Source organism: Bufo bufo, chromosome 7, assembly GCF_905171765.1.
Source record: "Bufo bufo chromosome 7, aBufBuf1.1, whole genome shotgun sequence".
Classification (NCBI taxonomy): domain Eukaryota; kingdom Metazoa; phylum Chordata; class Amphibia; order Anura; family Bufonidae; genus Bufo; species Bufo bufo.
Window position 1 is genome coordinate 60,134,200 of NC_053395.1, and position 18,381 is coordinate 60,152,580.

The following is an 18,381-nucleotide window of genomic DNA, read 5'->3' on the forward strand; positions in this document are numbered from 1 at the left end:
TATACATATATATAACCTACATAGAGAAATGCCAGACCGCTGGTACTAATTAATTCTTTATTACAAAAACACATTATAATTTAACAACATACATGTTTAAAAGAATCAGTGCAGGAGATAAAAAAACAACATCACTGGAGGAGACATGCAGTGGACAGAAATCCCTATCCTTAGCCAGGATTAATCGAAGAATTACATACATGAATTCATACATTACAGGAAACAGGACAATTACCCATACTGAGTCTCCTCCAGGATGGCGCCAACCCCTAGGCCATGTGATGTTCATCGGTTACATGGCCTAGTTTCAGCTCAGCCCCATTAAAGTGAATGGGACTGAGCTGCAATATCAAGCACAGCCGCTATACTATGTACGGTGCTGTGCTGGGTAAGCTGCTGGGAGCCCACAGCACTCACCAGAGCTCCAGTGAGCGCAACGGCTCTCTAAATGATTGGCGGGGGTGCTGGGACTCGGACCCCTGCAGAGATGATAGGTTATCCTCAGGTTAGGTTATCATTTTCTGGATAACTTGTTTAACCTGTTTAGGATAATGCACCTGTAGGTAATGAAAATGCTTGTGGGCTTTAGAGTCACAAAATTGTAACTATACAGTTTGGATTTAAAGTTCCTGGTACTGAAATTTAGCAGAAGCAAGTCTGTGCAAGCCTGCTGGAGACAACAGCCATGTCACTGCCTATTAAACCCGATAATCACATGATTGCCTGGTGCCCCCTAGCATGGCAGAGCTGCAGGGTCTTAGCAGACACAGGTAAGTTCTGCTAGTGACATTAGTCATCACAGGGGGCTCTTCACCCTAGTAGCTGCAATAGAAGGGTGCAAAATAGGAATAAAAATTATGAAGAGTAAATAAATGTCCCCCCGAGGTCACTTACAACTTTTTGGGGGACATATGTTAAAAAAAGAAAATAGAGAAAAAAAATGTCAATAAAAAAACACTGCACAGGCCAACCCATACAATTGCTTAGCTGTCCTGTGCATCTAAGACCATACCTAGTGTAAATAATTATATATATATATATATATTTTTTTTTTTAATTTTACCTTAATAAAACTAAAGAAAATAAAGTCTATAAATACAGGTATTAAAAACAGGTCTATGTGTCATGAAAATTTGGCTCATAATATTTTTTATTGAGAAGTCCAAAACTGTATGAAATATTTGGGCACCGCTAACAAGTGAGAGTCAAAACTTCTTAAGATCTTTGTTAAAAAATAAAATAAACACAAGTTTCCATGGATTTTCCAACTAGAAGAATCTAATTGATCCCATATATGAAAAATAACAAGGTATACCAATACATATAGTACCTGCCCAAAGGTAAAGATGCAGCCGAACTAAACTTGATGGTTAATGTGTTAAGTTAAAAAAAAAAGGAAACAAAAAGATAACTACTAACTTTTCAATGGCTTTTGTCACGTGATAACCAAGATAACACTGTGCCATGTGTTTTCAGAGTCAATTTTAGCTCGGCTACATCTGTATGCCAAATTAACACTCTTGGGATACCTTGAGGCCATGGAGTCCTATGGATACGTTCAGCAGCACGTATGTCTAATTATATATAAAAAAAAAAACTGCTTTACTTGTGCAGATGTTTCCTTGATACCATACATGTAACTTCAAGTCCTTCTATATTGGTGTGTACGGCCGTATCCCAGTAACTGTAGGCGGTGATGTTTATGACCATGTTTAGCCTAGATCTTCGAGAACTGAGTGTACTCAGACAAAAATATTTTGACCTTTATTGGAACTCAGAACTGAAGCCAAGTCAACATTCTCTTCTTAATTGAAGACATTTTTTAATACATTTTTCTTTAGGATTCAAAGTATGAAAAATATACATTTAATTGACAAGATAAATTCCATTACATTTGAAAATTGCAATGTATAATATGATATATATATTTAAAGGGGTAATCCCATGTTTGACATTGGGGGCATAATGGTAGGATATGCCCCCAGTGTCTGATAGGTGTGGGGCCTGGGAGCCTGCAAAGCGCCAGAGGGTGCACTGTGCACGCACGGCCACGCTCTATTGATATGGGAGTGCTGAAAATAGCAGAGCGGCGCACTCTGCTATTTTCAGAAGTCCCATCAAAATGAATGGGAAGCGCAATGCGCAAGCCAGGCAGTGAAAACCTCATACCACCTTGCCCTAGCAAAGTGCAGAGAGAACAGAGCTTCTAGGAGTAACCACACATCCCCTGTTGCTCCTAGAGGCTCATTTGCATATATTAAAACATCATTTTTATCAGCAATGTGGGCACATGTGAACATGGGACCTACACAGATGCCTTCACCTGTCACATGCATGCAACAGGTCAGTCAGTATCATAGGTACAAATCTGCTGACAGGTGACCCTTAATTACTTGATTAATGTAATTTGCATAATTAACTTCCAGACTGCAGCAAAGTCAATGGAGTAAACAGTAAAAAAAGAAAAACAAAACTTAAAACAGTTGCAAATCTTATTTTGCTGGTGTTCTTTATCTCTATAGGTACTCATATTCTCTTTTAAAGTGTCTCCAAACCAGACCGCAGCTATTAATGAGAGTTCCTCCACCTACAGCATTTGCGAGTATTGATCCACATATTTGTTCTCTTCAGGTGGAGGTTTTTGGAAATGTTACAGATTTCTGTGTAAAAGACTTCTTTTCCACATTTATCGCTCTTTATAATACTTGCATTTTGGGTCTTCTCTCCCACATAAAAAATTTGGATACAGAGCGTACCTTGCGTTGTAAGGTGCTTTCTGAAGGCATTTTGATAACTCTTTGTCACATTTGCAAAGCATTTTTTGGCAGAAATCCCTTGTGTAATCTGAAAAAAAAAAAAAATGTAGTCAGTGCCCAGTGACTGCTGCCAATACAACTTATCACAATTCAAGGGGAGAGTGACCCGGCAGCCCAACAGCGCCCTTTTATGCCAAGCTAAGTCTCCTTGACTCCGGACCACATGGAAAAGTGACCCATCTTGATCCTTTCATGTGGTGTAGTGCTGTGTAATAGCTGTGGCCCTGAGGCAAGAGGGTGCTGCATTGTGGAGGTGATGGCCAACCATCCAGTGCTGCGCCCAATAGAATACAGACCCATTTTAAGGGGTATTCCGTTAATTTCAAGATATCCCTTATCCACAGGAAAGTGGCTAACTATAAGGTCAGTGGGAGTCCGACTACTGGGACCCCCAATGATCACAAGAACGGGAGCCTGTCCCCACAGGGTCCCCTGAAATACATGGAGTGGCAGTTCGAACATGTGCACTACGGATTCATCTCTATGGAACTATCAGCAAGAGCCAGAGATGAATAGAGCTGCAAGTTGCATGCTCAACCTGCCCCTCCATTCATTCTGGGGGCTCTGCAGGGTACCGTGTTCTTATGATCAGTGGGATCCCACCTATATAATAGTTGTCCTCTATCCCAGGGGTCAGCCCCCTTCGGCAATCCAGCTTATCAATCTACAGTATGCTCCATTCAATTCTATGGGAGTTCCAAAAACAGCCAAGCAAGTGTGCATGCTAAGAGTTGTAGTTTCACCACAGCTGGGGTGATGAACATTGGGGATCTCTGCCATATCCTGTGAATAGGAAATAACTTAAAATGATCACAATAAAAGAGGTTTTCGTGGCAAGTGGGCTTATATGTCACTTTTAGGGATGAAAGAATTTTATATTTTGAACTTTGAGTTTGTGTTGTGGTATAAGCTGAATTGCGTTATGGATTCCGTTACCACGGACCATAACGCGATTGCATAACGGAATGCTTTTAGAGGCATTCCGTCATAATAGAAGTCTATGGCCAGCCTAACGGATCTATCCGGTTTCCGTTATGCAGGAGAGGACTACTGCATAACGGAGACCGGACGGATCCGCTATGCAGGCCATAGACTTCTATTATGACGGAATGAATAACGGAATGCCTCTAAAGGCATTCTGTTATGCATTCCGTCATGGAATCCATAACGCAATTCAGCTTATACCACAACACGAACTCACAGTTCAAAATAAGAAATTCGCTCATCCCTAGTCCATTATAACATATCAAAAGTTTTTGGAAGGTGTAGTTACTCTCTAATAATTGTGATGTTAGCCTTGAGGGTATTCATTTCAGATTTTTTTTCTTGAAGGATTAAATCGCTTGGACTCACAGCAGAGATGCTATATAAGATACCAAATTAAAATATGAAAGGATGGAAAGGAATACAGGGCTATCTGAGTATAACCACATTTTTGCAAAACTACATGTTTGTCATAAAAATGAACTGTAATTACAATGATCGGTTTCCTTTTCTGTGGACTGAATGCCTCTCACATCAACCCATATGGCAGTGCTTTCTATAAATGGTCCAGAAAGCCATGTGTTTGGAGATACAAGTGAAGATAAAATTACTGGGAGTGTAAGTACTAATGTGTTATGGGCGCTAAAGCCTAAATTGCCATGTGTTCACGTCAGCAGAGCCACACTGAACCTAATGACTTTTAGGGTATAGGCACTTGGCAGTGTAGTTTATTTTGCTGCGTTTCCGTACCAGATCCACACTAAAATCCATCACTTACACATTTTGTCACCAATTTGCCCCAGATCTCTCATTTTGCATTGCAAAGGATGAAATGTGCACTAAATTCTGCACAAACAATTGACATGCAGGGATTTCAGGAGTACATGAGATTTTACAAAGAATAGCACAGCATGCAGCACTAATCTTCCAGTCAAAATTACAGACCCCACATTAACACCCATGGCTGACTATTACTTTTTAATTAATGAATTAAATTCTGTGCTACCAAACATACAGGAGAACACAGCACATACTGTACCTACTACATCTAGTGATGTCTCCTCTTATATATATATGGCTACTTTCACACTTGAGTTCGGTGCGGATCCGTCATGGATCTGCACAGAAAATCCGTTCAGATAATACAACCGTCTGCATCCATTCAGAACGGATCCGTTTGTATTATTTTTAACATGGCCAAGACTGATCCGTCTTGAACGCCATTGAAAGTCAACGGAAGACGGATCAGTTTTCTATTGTGTCATAGAAAACGGATCCGTCCCCATTGACTTACATTGTGTGCCAGGACGGATCCGTTGGGCTCAGTTTCATCAGACGGACACCAAAACGCTGCAAGCAGCGTTTTGATGTCCGTCCCCAAAGAGGAATGGAGACTGAACTTATGCAAACTGATGCATTCTGAGCGGATCCTTATCCATTCCGAATTCATTAGAATGCGAACTGATCAATTTTGGACCGCTTGTGAGAGCCCTGAACGGATCTCACAAACTGAAAGGCAAAACGCCAGTGTGAAAGTAGACTATGTTCTCTGTCCTCATCTTCTTCATTTGGATCAGACCGCCATGATGACTTGTTTAAGCCATGTCTCTTTGCTCCACAGTTTGTCCCACAGCCAAACTAGGTTTCTACTTTCCCACCTTCTAAACATCCCATCCTGCCACCCCCAATACCATAGTGCAGAAACAGATAGTCCCACTGAAAATACTAGTACCACGCAAATAGTAACATAGTAACATAGTACATAAGGCCGAAAAAAGACATTTGTCCATCAGGTTCGGCCTGTTATCCTGCAAGTTGATCCAGAGGAAGGCAAAAAAAAACAACCCTGTGAGGTAGAAGACAATTTTCCTCACTTTATGGAATAAAAAATTCCTTCCCGACTCCAATCAGGCAATCAGAATAACTCCCTGGATCAACGACCCCTCTCTAGTAACTATAACCTGTCATATTATTACACTCCAGAAATACATCCAGGCCCCTCTTGAATTCCTTTATTGTACTCACCATCACCACCTCCTCAGGCAGAGAGTTCCATAGTCTCACTGCTCTTACCGTAAAGAATCCTTTTCTATGTTTGTGTACAAACCTTCTTTCCTCCAGACGCAGAGGATGTCCCCTCGTCACAGTCACAGTCCTGGGGATAAATAGATGATGGGAGAGATCTCTGTACTGACCCCTGATATATTTATATATAGTAATTAGATCTCCCCTCAGTCATCTTTTTTCTAAAGTGAATAACCCTAATTTTGATAATCTTTCAGGGTACTGTAGTTGCCCCATTCCAGTTATTACTTTAGTTGCCCTCCTCTGGACCATCTCCAGCTCTGCTATGTCTGCCTTGTTTACAGGAGCCCAGAACTGTACACAGTACTCCATGTGTGGTCTGACTAGTGATTTGTAAAGTGGTAGGACTATGTTCTTATCATGGGCATCTATGCCCCTTCTGATGCAACCCATTATCTTATTGGCCTTGGCAGCAGCTGCCTGACACTGGTTTTTACAGCTTAGTTTGCTGTTTATTAAAATTCCTAGATTCTTTTCCATGTCAGTGTTACCAAGTGTTTTACCATTTAGTTTGTACGGGTGACTTGCATTATTCCTTCCCATGTGCATAACCTTACATTTGTCAGTGTTAAACCTCATCTGCCACTTATCTGCCCAAGCCTCCAATCTATCCAGATCCCTCTGTAGTAGTATACTGTCCTCTTCAGTGTTAATTACTTTACACAGTTTAGTGTCATCTGCGAAAATTGACACTTTACTATGCAAGCCTTCTACAAGATCATTAATAAATATATTGAAGAGAATAGGGCCCAATACTGACCCCTGAGGTACTCCACTAGTGACAGTGACCCAATCTGAGTGTGTACCGTTAATAACCACCCTCTGTTATCTATCATTGAACCAGTTACTTACCCACTTACAGACGTTTTCTCAGAGTCTGAGCGTTCTCATTTTATATACTAACCTTTTATGTGGTACAGTGTCAAATGCTTTGGAGAAGTCCAGATATACGACATCTTTAATAATTATTGACACACAGTGACCTCAAAAACAATGGCGCCAAGCAAATAGCACTCCTGAGAGTAATAGTACCTCTTCCGTAAATTTTGTGTCCTTCATTGTGCTAAGCTGATACTGTGCCAGGGTGCCTGCACAGTAATAGTGCTCCAAAAAGTCCACTAAGTCCTCATGCACATGAACGTTGTTCATCCGTTCTATTTTTTTGTGGTGCGGATGGATCACGGACCCATTCAAGTTGAATGGGTCTCGATCTGTCCCGGCTGCCACACGGACTTTGCCCGTGCATTGGGAACCACAAATTGCTGTCCCCAATGCACGGAACGGAACCACAACGGACGTGTGCAAGAGGCCTAATAGTAATAATTGTCTGCCAGGGTATCTTTAGTTGTAATAGTGCCGCTAAAGCGCCAAATAGTAATATTGTCCCCAGCTATAATAAAGCCCAACATAATACCCTCAGTAGTAAAAATTACCCCTATAGTGCCCCAAGTAGTAATAAAGCCTGCCACATGCCCTTCAGTAGTTATAAATTCCACCATAATACCCTTAGTAGTAAATATACCTCTTAAAGTGCTCTACAGTAGTAATGATACCCATCTCACAGGAGTAATAAAGTCCCCATAATGTATGTCGGTAGAAAAAAATGCCCCCTTATCGTGCCCCTAGTAGTACTAATGCCCTCTTATAGTGCTGCCAGTAGAAAAAAATGCCTCCTTATAATGTGTTTCCGTAGAAAAAATTTACCAACTCCTCTTGAAGTTTGGGAGGTCTCCCTTTTTTCCGAGAGCCTCTTGGATGTTCCCGGAGAGTTGAAAGGTTTGTACTATAGATATAATAACTTCTACATACATACCTTCTCACAAATACTTATTACATGTACAACTTAATTATAGACCTACATGTGCGTCATATGTGTTGGCAGCGCTTTCACTATGCACTGAGAAAAGAGGAAATTTGAACAGGGCGCACAGCAGTTTGCAGCATTTTTTTTAAATACCCCCCAAATACAGATTTTACTGTTAGACTGGGTTCACCAGATCATCATCACATTCCGTTGTTCTATTCCGTTATAGGAGCAGAACAAATAAAATTATGGAAATGCTGGATTTAGCACATAACTGAAACTAACCCAGCTGAATGGACTTTACCGGACAAAAAAAAAATACCTGCATGCAGGACTTTTTTGTCTGGTCTTTTTACCAGAATCTGTGACAGAGGCCCCGAACTGAGCCTCCACAAGTGGTCCTAGAATTTTTTTTTAAATAAACGTGTCCCCATGTTGTAGAAAGGTCCAGTTTGACAGAACACGCGGCAACACAAGATGTTGGGCAAACTCAAGTAGGCAGGAACAACAAAAGTAAGCTGGACCAACAGTATTGTAATGCAGCACAAGGTATGGACCCAGCAGAACCAAATACCACAGTACAAAGTTGTGCTACCCTAGCCTCAGTATTCAACTGTATATCTCTCCTGAGGATATCGATACAGTTTAATACAGGAGGACACTCAATTAATACTGAGAGCATCAGATTAATATGAACCCAGCCATAAAGGGAGCAATGGGGGCCCCTCGGGCATTGGCCCAATGAAAATGTGAATAGATAGTATCTGATCAAAGTATAGCATCAGATCCAAGTTTAACTCTCAAATACCAAACAAAAACCAAGAACGCTACAAAAATACAGCACTGGAACTAAACATCGTCCATACGTAAAGACCCAGAACCAAGCTCATAACACAAATACAGCACCAGAACCAAGCTGTCAGAAAAACAGTACCAGAATTAACCTCAGTATATACAGCTCTAGAACCAAGCATAGTGCATATATGCATCACAGCTTAAAAAGATCAATACAGATACCATTGGCATACTCAGCTTAGCCCTTTCCATATAAGTTTCTACGGTGTAAAACTATAGCTCCCAGTACGGCCTGAACAGTTTGCTGACAGTTGTTTCACAAAATAGAATGCTACCACCCATCATCAGCTATAGACCATACAAGTGACTACTGCACTGATCAGACATAGTCAGCAGCAGAACAAGCATTTCCATTTAGTGATTTAAAGAGAACCTGTCACCATGATTTTGCGCATAGAGCTGGGGACATGGGCTGCTAGATGGCCACTAGCTCATCTGCAGTACCCAGGTCCCACAGCTCTCCGCGCTTTTATTGTGTTAAAAAACAGTTTTGAGTGATATGCAAATTAGCTGATATGAGTCCTGTAGCCGGAGATGAGTCAAGCGTCAAGGAGCCCAGCACCGCCCCGCGTCCTCCGAATCTCCTCCTTGCCGGCTGACGTCACAGAGCTGGAGCGCTGAAATCTCGCGATGCGCGAGCTAGCGCATGCGCAGTGTCGGCATCATGTTCATTCCCTGTGCTGGCATCAGCACAGGGAACGAACTACGCATGCGCTAGCTCGCGCATCGCGAGATTTCGGCGCTCCAGCTCTGTGACGTCAGCCGGCAAGGAGGAGAATCGGAGGACGCAGGGCAGTGCTGGGCTCCTTGACGCTTGACTCATCTCCGGCTACAGGACTCATATCAGCTAATTTGCATATCACTCAAAACTGTTTTTTAACACAATAAAAGCGCGGAGAGCTGTGGGACCTGGGTACTGCAGATGAGCTAGTGGCCATCTAGCAGCCCATGTCCCCAGCTCTATGCGCAAAATCATGGTGACAGGTTCTCTTTTAAGGGTAATGTCTCCTCCAGACTTATTCTCCATCTGTTTGATGACTTCTGACATCAAGACTTCTTCTGGCCACAACTTGTCTATTTAGGGTTTGCAGCCCAGATGTCTTCAGCTTCTCACTTTGCCAACAAATCTGCACCCTATATATATAGTGCCCCCTTTCTATGGCAGGGCAGGTGACCTAGAAATCAGGTGAATTGACCCGGTGACTGGGCCTTCCCCACCACAGTAATAATGCAGAGTGGGACCTGGAGCAAGTGCTCCAACTGCACCAATGATGATCATGCCCTGTCCCCAAGTAGTACTAATGCCCCTGTATAATGTGTGCCAGTAGAGAATAATGCCCCATTATGACGTTTACTAGTAGAAAAAAAAAACATCCCTTATAATGCCCCCAGATAGATAGTGCTGTTACATACTTGTTATGACACTACCACCATCTCATGTATCCAATGTCAATGAGAAGAAGCCACTTCTTGTGCTCTGATTCCTATCGGCTGATCTGTACAGTAGCAGGAATCCTTCTGCCTCTATATAAGGATCAGGGCAGTGGGACTGAGCTACTGGGCATATGTGACCACTGACACTGGACACATTTGGACAAGTTTGTGGCAAAATCCTCAGTAGAAAAACTCAATTTCTGGTCTCATGGCACCATTTACAGCATCTTCTATTCTATTTATGGACAAACTGGTCTAGGCTTCCGTAAAACAGCTTGTGTCCACTGATGGCCTGATTGGTTACACACCATGGCCTCCATGCTCTGTTCTTGTGAAAAGCCATTTCATTCATTGGTATATATTAAAGGATTGCTGTTTACTTTCCTACTGCTAACTGCACATAACAGTAATGCTTGTTATACCCTGTTAGATCCTGAGCATTTACAGGTCTTTTGTCTCCACCCAGCAGCTCAACCCCCACCTGTTACATAGAAATTGTGCACTAGGACAATTTGTACATTTTCTTACCGCATTTTATGTAACGACTGATGCATTGCCAGTTATATGTATGGCTCTTAGGATAGCACCCAAAATGTTCTGCATTTCCATAGCAACAATCGTGCTTGTAGCAGCACCTATGAAAAGAGACAATATTATTCAAATACGAAAAATGGGATTGATGTCCACTAGAAGAATGAGGCTACATTCAGATGGCTGTGCCGTGTTTTGCCGTCCGCAAATTGCTGGATGGATGCTGCCCATGTGCGTTCCGCAATTTGCGGAATGGAATGGGCGGCCCATTATAGAAATGCCTATTCTTGTGCTCAAAACGGACAAGAATAGGACCTGTTCTATTTTTTTGGCGGGGCCACGGAACGGAGCAACAGATGTGGACAGCACACAGAGTGCTGTCTGCATCTTTTTGTGGTCCCAGCTGCCATGTGAATGTAGCCTTAATACACAGGTGGGGAGAGGTCCTATACTCCAGTGTTGATCCACTGTGCGCTGGAGTGATATGTGTCTAATTTATTAAAGTGATTTTCTGGGAGGAAAATATTGATGACCTATCTTCAGGATAGGTCATCAATATCTGATCGGTGGAGTTCCGATTCCTGGCATCACCAGAAGAGGCCATGGCACTCTGGTGAGCATTGCAGCCTCCTCCGAGCTTACCAAACACAATGCCATATATTGTATAGCGGCTGTGCTTCAATGGGACTGAACTGAGCCTAGCCACATGACCGATGAATGTGTCGTCACCGGCAACGCTCATTGAAACACTGCAACCTCTTCAAACAGCTGATCGGTAGGAGTGTCTGGAGTCAGGTCCCCACCAGTCATATATTGATGACCTATCCTGAGGGTAGGCTGGAAAATTTCTTAAATTAAGTGCATCTCTATCCTTCCGAGTAAGAGAAACTCAAATCTAGGCCAGGTAGGAGCTGGCGTAGACATGAGCAGTTTCTGGCGTAAGGTTATAGTAAATTTAGTGGGCTTCGTCCTCCACTAGGCACCAACCTTTTCCTTCCACTTAAAGGCTACATTCACATGTGTAACACCCCAGAGTGGCATTACCACTTTTGCACCCCGCTACTGTCTTTACTGGTTAACCTCATGTCATCATGTGTATTTATTTCAGGTCCAAACACTGTGCATTTCCTATTTTGTAACTGTTTATGCTCATGTGTAATGTGCCTGGTTCACCTGTAGGTAGCAGCAAACACGGCAGAGCTAGAGGTATATAGAATGGAGCTTTCCATTCCATTATAACCACCCTCTGTGGAGAAATGGAAGAGTCCCACTTCCTGCAGGAAGAGTGGGTCCAAATTAAGTTGCAGTCTATCTTACCCCCAGCTAGGGAATGTCTCTGCTGGACGTGCCCAGGCCAAGTAAAGCCAAGCCTGCCACAGCACCTTTAGCTCTGCTGGATATGGAGGCCACAGTTTGGAGCCTCAGGAGCCAGGAGGAATTTCCCTGGCCTAATTAAGAGACAGACTACAAAGAGAGAAGTTGCAGCATAAAGAAGAAGCCAAGTTACCAAGTCAGCCTGTCAGTACAGCAGTCAAAGAGCAACAGATGTAGCAGAGTTGAGTTTGCCTGCCAGAGTTTAATTCTAAAGCCTGCTGGGACCAAGGCAAAGCTTAAAGACTATTTTTGATGACCGTTTATTCAAGTAAAGCTGCTATTAAACTTCATACAATATTTGTCTGCTTCGGAGCCCACGCCTGGGATTCCAGCTGTATCCATGTAGGAGCACCGGGACACTCGCACTCAACATAAACGGACATTTTAGGACACCCTATACCACTCGGCCATTCCTACACCTGGGTACTCGGGTCATCTGTAGGGCCAAAGGGGGCGGCCCGCTGCACATGTCAGTAAAAAAAATGGATAAACTGTCAGTTTTAATGGACTTTTTTCATTGATGCCCAATTTTATGTTGGTCAGTGAAAACGGTCAGGATAGAACATGTTCTATTTTTTTATGTCTGTTATTCACTGGCTGTCAAAAAGCGCAGTGTGAATATCCCCCTAGACTACCATTGTTCTTAAAATAGACGTGTGCCAAACATTAAAAAAACATAAATGTCTGTCATACATCTGTTTTTCACTGACCTGTGAATGTAGCCTAAAACAGTTGCAAGAAGCTCAAAAACTTATGGCACAAATGTGGAGTGCGCCAACATTTGCAACAAAAGTGTTTCTGTGCTCCATTCTATGGCCAGCCCTTTCCTGGCTGCTTTGCCACTACCTGGCCCTGTCAATCAAAGCAGTGGGGGTGGAGCTGACCACAGAAAGGATTAAAGCTTGGGTGCAACAAGAGCAATGGTGACATCTTCATTGCACCAAAGGCCTAACTTACATGTACATATTAAGAAGCATCATACCTTGAGAACGGAACCTCAGATTGACAAAAGAAAAGCTGCTTTTTAATCAGGTGAACCACAGCTATGTGTCTGTGTAAACAGTTAGATAGGGAGGTCACTGGTGACAGAGAACTTCTGTTTTCAAGTTATCTAAGAATTCCATATAAGTTATAGTCCGTTGCAGTAGAATCCATAACGGAATTCTTAGATAACCTGAACCTTGTACGCCGAACTTGAAAACAGAAGTTCTCTCAACACTACTTGGCACCTCTGCTGTTTCTTATCCCTGGATTTACATTTGATTGTACAAAACAAAATGTAAAATAGGGTTGGTGACATTTAAGTCACAGCACCGCCCATTTTAACAATTCATCATAGTCAGCATGTAAGATAGCTATGAAATAAAATACCAGTCTGTCTTGTCTTTTGGTGTTCCTTGTCCTCCTATACCACAATAACATCCATATCCAAGATACAACAGAGACGATCTGCCAGTTCCACACTTAATTGCTCCAGCTAATTCAATGATTCCTCTTTTCTGCCTTATCCGAGAACCACCCTGGTCACCATTCAAACCTGCAAAGGAGAAGCAAGATCTTGAAAGCACATTTGGTACATGCAGTACTATGTTATTATGTCTGTCTGCATCAATGGGTAAAGGTAATCATTAAAAGTTACCAGTACCAGGGATGTATGCGGAAATATGTCAAGGGTTCAAGGACTTGGATGTTTATGTACAGTACCCAGACCTGGGGGTATCTGCAATTGTTTAATGTTCTGTATGTAATTTTATGTATTTTTCATTGTTGTGGCCGTATGTTCCAGTAAAGGGAGGAGTGGATGGCAAAGATTGGCAGTAACAGAGATAACCACCCCTTTCCTCCCCTCTTCTATAATGCAAAATGAAAGATCCAGACCTTATCCTCCCAGAATCAGAATGTGAGTAGTAGTAGTAGTAGTAGTAGTATCAGTAGTAGTAGTATCAGTAGTAGTAGTATCAGTAGTAGTAGTATCAGTAGTAGTATCAGTATCATCTGGGTGCTGAGGAGGAGGTAACATCACAGGAGGAGTGTGATGGTAGCAATAAAGAGCAGGTACAGTCAGAACCTCCCAAAGAACTGCCAGAGCCAGATCTGCTTCGGAAACTGGTGATGCCGCCAGCTCTGTGCGAAGTGTCAGAGTATTTCCCATCTGGGAGTTTTTCTGCACACTGCTGGAAGATAAAAGCATTGCCGTGTGCAAGATCTGCAGCATGAAAATAAACCATGAAACAGAAACATAGGCACCATAATTCTATTGCAGCAGATAAAGCAGCATCACTGGTTACTGTGAGGAAAATAAAAGTGTCCGCCAGCTAGCACAAAAAGAGTGTCCTCCTTCTCCCGGTCTCCTTTGTGGCAGTGTAGTACAATGTCCTTGTCATCCTTATCTTCACTTACTGCTTCTCCCGCTCAGATTACTCCTTCTATTTCATTCCACCATCAGCCATTGATAATGGAATACGTGGCCAAGAAAAAACTAAATGCACCCAGCAATCCACTGGTGCGCAGGAGGTGGTGCAGTCACTGCCGTACCACTTAGTAAATTCTTCTGCGTTTATAGAGCTGATGGTGTGTGTGCAGCTTCACTGGAAAATATCTAGCCGGCATTTACATCTCCAAAACAGCCATCCCTATCTTGTATTGTCATATGACAGAGAACGTTGGCTGCTCCTTTCAATTCTCACTGTGTTGCAAATGCAGGCCACGGCTTACACTTGGAGCAACTGGTACTGGCAGGGACAGTACATGTCTTTCACAGCCCACTGGGTCAATATTTTTCACAGCGTGACAGCACCACAGCAACAAAGCCAGGACCAAAGCCGTGACACCTCCACATTTCTGTTGGTCTGGTTCTCAGGTGCTTATCCATCTCCTCCACATACACCTTCATTGACATCCTCCCATCCCCATCAGAAGAACAGCAGAGCATTGCTCCCACTCCCCATCCTCATCCTATAATATGTGTAAAGTGAAATGTATTGACATGCAGTCTTAGAGCTGATTGGCCTGGGCGAGTGTAGCCACACAACCGATCACTTGCTAAAGTGTATAAAGCAGCTTTCTCCCCGCCTTCTACAACTGAGCAAGGTGGTCAGTGACAATGGCAGGAACATTGTAACACTTTTTAAAATAGTACAGTGCAGGATGACAGGCTGAACTGGATGGACAAATGTCTTTTTTCGGCCTTATGTACTATGTTACTATGTTAGTGGCTTGCAGAGGGTGCTGCCTATTGTCCAGGAGACTCTGTATTTCAGCCATTCTTATGTGGCAAGGTATTCCCTCCTGGACTTGCAGCGACAGAACGGCCTGCTGTTACACCGCTTGATCCGTAACTTTCCAACTCACTGGAATTGCTAGAGCATCTATATGAGCAGTGTAAAGCACTTTAATTATTTTGTCATACACCAGGCCACCCACGTACTGAAGCTCTTTGAAGGATGCAGAACAAATTGTATAATCCCCCTGATATTTATCTTCGAGTAGATGCTCATACTGACTCAATAAGGGACCGTGTAAGATTTTGCTAGTCACCCTGTAGCTGTTTGGGACCCAAATGGAGAAAGTCCCATGGAGGATGTGTAAGCCGTGTACTGGGGTGGGCTCCCCAGGATACATCGAAGTCACGAACGAGAAAAGCAACTCTGATACCAGCTTTGTAAAACAGACTTTTTACTGTAATGGGTTATCAAACAAAGCCCCAATTGAAGTGAACATAAGTTTGGATTACATACACACAGCCCGGAGGCTGAGACCCCCGGTGTCGCACAGCACGGCGCCCTCCGATGGTAGCTGTAAAACACTTGTGCAATTTACCTACTGCAAGCAGAGCTAACTCTGCCTCGCTATAGCGGTTATTACTCTGAAGAACAGGAACGATCGTGTGTGTGCGAGATACAGACTAGCCCGTGGTGCGACACAGTAGCCCACAATCCTACCTGCCACTACAGTAATTTCCCCCTCCCTTTTACTCAAAACTGGTAATGTGGCACGTGCCTAATATATATCACTCCCGATAAACACGCTGAGATAACTGGAGATTATGGTGAAGACCTCTCTGTTCTCCAGAGCGAACCACAACTTTAACTGTTAGATCCTTGTGATAACTAAGCAGCAACTCTTTGTGGCCTGCCACACAGCAACACTAACTAACTACCGTCAGGTTTGATCTCAGTCTCTAGTACTTTAGGCGCCAATCCTATATTGAGGTGCGTGCACGATCTGTCTTACCGACCCGGGTATGTTTTTCATCCGATGATGTTGTTAACATGGAGAGCAGCAAGACACCTCACCACACTGCTTTTACAATGAGCCCTTCCTGCCTTTGATATGCTAACAAGGGACACAATGACCAAATGGCTACTGGCCATACTGATATCACTCAATGGGTGAATACCACTGGATATCAATATACACTATATCCAATTATTAGGCATATTTGTGTGGTCATCAGGCTGAGGTTCTGGCTAAGAGCCATATTTTCCTGTAGCAGGGACCAGTCAGCTTTGCACTGAGAACTGCACATGTGCGTAGGGGATAGGGAAGTATGTAGTATACCTGTGGATATGAACTCTAGAAATAAATCAAGGAGGACGAGAGGGTAACTAGATGAATGCTTGCCCATTTATGTCGAACTTCATTCACCTAAAGTTGTGGAAAGTTTGTAAATGCACGTAGCAAGGATGGGGAACATAGTTGTACATTTCCATAATGCTAATTATACTGAATGGATATGTTATGCTGCAGTTTGAAAAATCTTCAGAAAGCACTTCAAAGGTCTCATTGTATAGGTGCTTTTTTCTGCTGTTGAATAAACACCATATGAAGGGAATTTTACTGCATGATAGGAAAGTCCAATCCATTTAAAATATATTTCACTTACTGGAATATTGAAATTCACTTTCATTTCTGACAAAAGTCAGTGTCATTTGGTCACTTTTCTTCCTCAGCTGAGTTATATGAAAACCAAGGTTTCACTTTTTAGATACACTGGGAATTTTTTTTAAATTTTAGAATTTACCCTTTACAATAGATTTTTATTACATATTTGATGTTTTCCTGCTAGTTCGAATACTAAATGGAACCTTTGTTATTGTAGTTTGTTAAAGAGGTTCTCCAGGCTTTTTCATATTGATGACTTATCCTCAGGACAGGTCATCAATATCAGATCAGCGGGGTCTAACACCCAGCACCCCCGCCGATCAGTTGTTTGAGGAGACAGCACATGCTGTGCACACGTGCCGTCTCCCTTCTCTCCGCTGTATGACTATGGGACAGCAGAAGCAGACAGGTAGAGAGAAGGGAGACAGCATGTGAGCACTGTGCGTGCCGTCTCCTCAAACAACTGATCGGCGGGGGTGCCGGGTGTCGGACCCCCACCGATCTGATATCGATAACCTATCCTGAGGATATGTATGTCATCAATATGAAAAAGCCCGGACAACCCCTTTAATAAGCACTAAGGGGATGTTTCAGATTACGGTTACAAAAGAATGAAACTCATTTTAGGGACTGTTTACATCTTGTTTTTGCTATACAGGTGAAACTCGAAAAATTAGAATATCGTGCAAAGTTCATTTATTTCAGCAATGCAACTTAAAAGGTGAAACTAATATATGAGATAGACTCATTACATGCAAAGCAAGATATTTCAAGCCTTTATTTGTTATAATTTGGATGATTATGGCTTACAGCTTATGAAAACCCCAAAGCCACAATCTCAGGTACCCTTTGCTCAGGGGGTATGGATTAACCACCTCAGCCCCCAGTGCTTAAACACCCTGAAAGACCAGGCCACTTTTTACACTTCTGACCTACACTACTTTCACCGTTTATTGCTCGGTCATGCAACTTACCACCCAAATGAATTTTACCTCCTTTTCTTCTCACTAATAGAGCTTTCATTTGGTGGTATTTCATTGCTGCTGACATTTTTACTTTTTTTGTTATTAATCGAAATTTAACGATTTTTTTGCAAAAAAATGACATTTTTCACTTTCAGTTGTAAAATTTTGCAAAAAAAACGACATCCATATATAAATTTTGCTCTAAATTTATTGTTCTACATGTCTTTGATAAAAAAAAAATGTTTGGGTAAAAAAAAAATGGTTTGGGTAAAAGTTATAGCGTTTACAAACTATGGTACAAAAATGTGAATTTCCGCTTTTTGAAGCAGCTCTGACTTTCTGAGCACCTGTCATGTTTCCTGAGGTTCTACAATGCCCAGACAGTACAAACACCCCACAAATGACCCCATTTCGGAAAGTACACACCCTAAGGTATTCGCTGATGGGCATAGTGAGTTCATAGAACTTTTTATTTTTTGTCACAAGTTAGCGGAAAATGATGATTTTTTTTTTTTTTTTTTTTCTTACAAAGTCTCATATTCCACTAACTTGTGACAAAAAATAAAAACTTCTATGAACTCACTATGCCCATCACGAAATACCTTGGGGTCTCTTCTTTCCAAAATGGGGTCACTTGTGGGGTGGTTAT

The 18,381-nt window shown here is 42.4% G+C and overlaps 1 protein-coding gene across 1 annotated transcript in view; it reads right to left on the minus strand.

Moving 5' to 3' along the window:
• Positions 1 to 2,017: 2,017 nt before the first annotated feature.
• PLA2G10 (phospholipase A2 group X) overlaps positions 2,018 to 18,381 on the minus strand; it is a 37,141-nt gene continuing 20,777 nt past the window's right edge. The window contains exons 2-4 of the mRNA XM_040440976.1: positions 13,255 to 13,420; positions 10,507 to 10,613; positions 2,018 to 2,844 (exon numbers count right to left, since the gene is read on the minus strand). Of these exons, the coding sequence (XP_040296910.1) occupies positions 2,687 to 2,844; positions 10,507 to 10,613; positions 13,255 to 13,420 (431 nt within the window). The 3' untranslated portion in view covers positions 2,018 to 2,686. The remainder of the gene's footprint in view (positions 2,845 to 10,506; positions 10,614 to 13,254; positions 13,421 to 18,381) is intronic.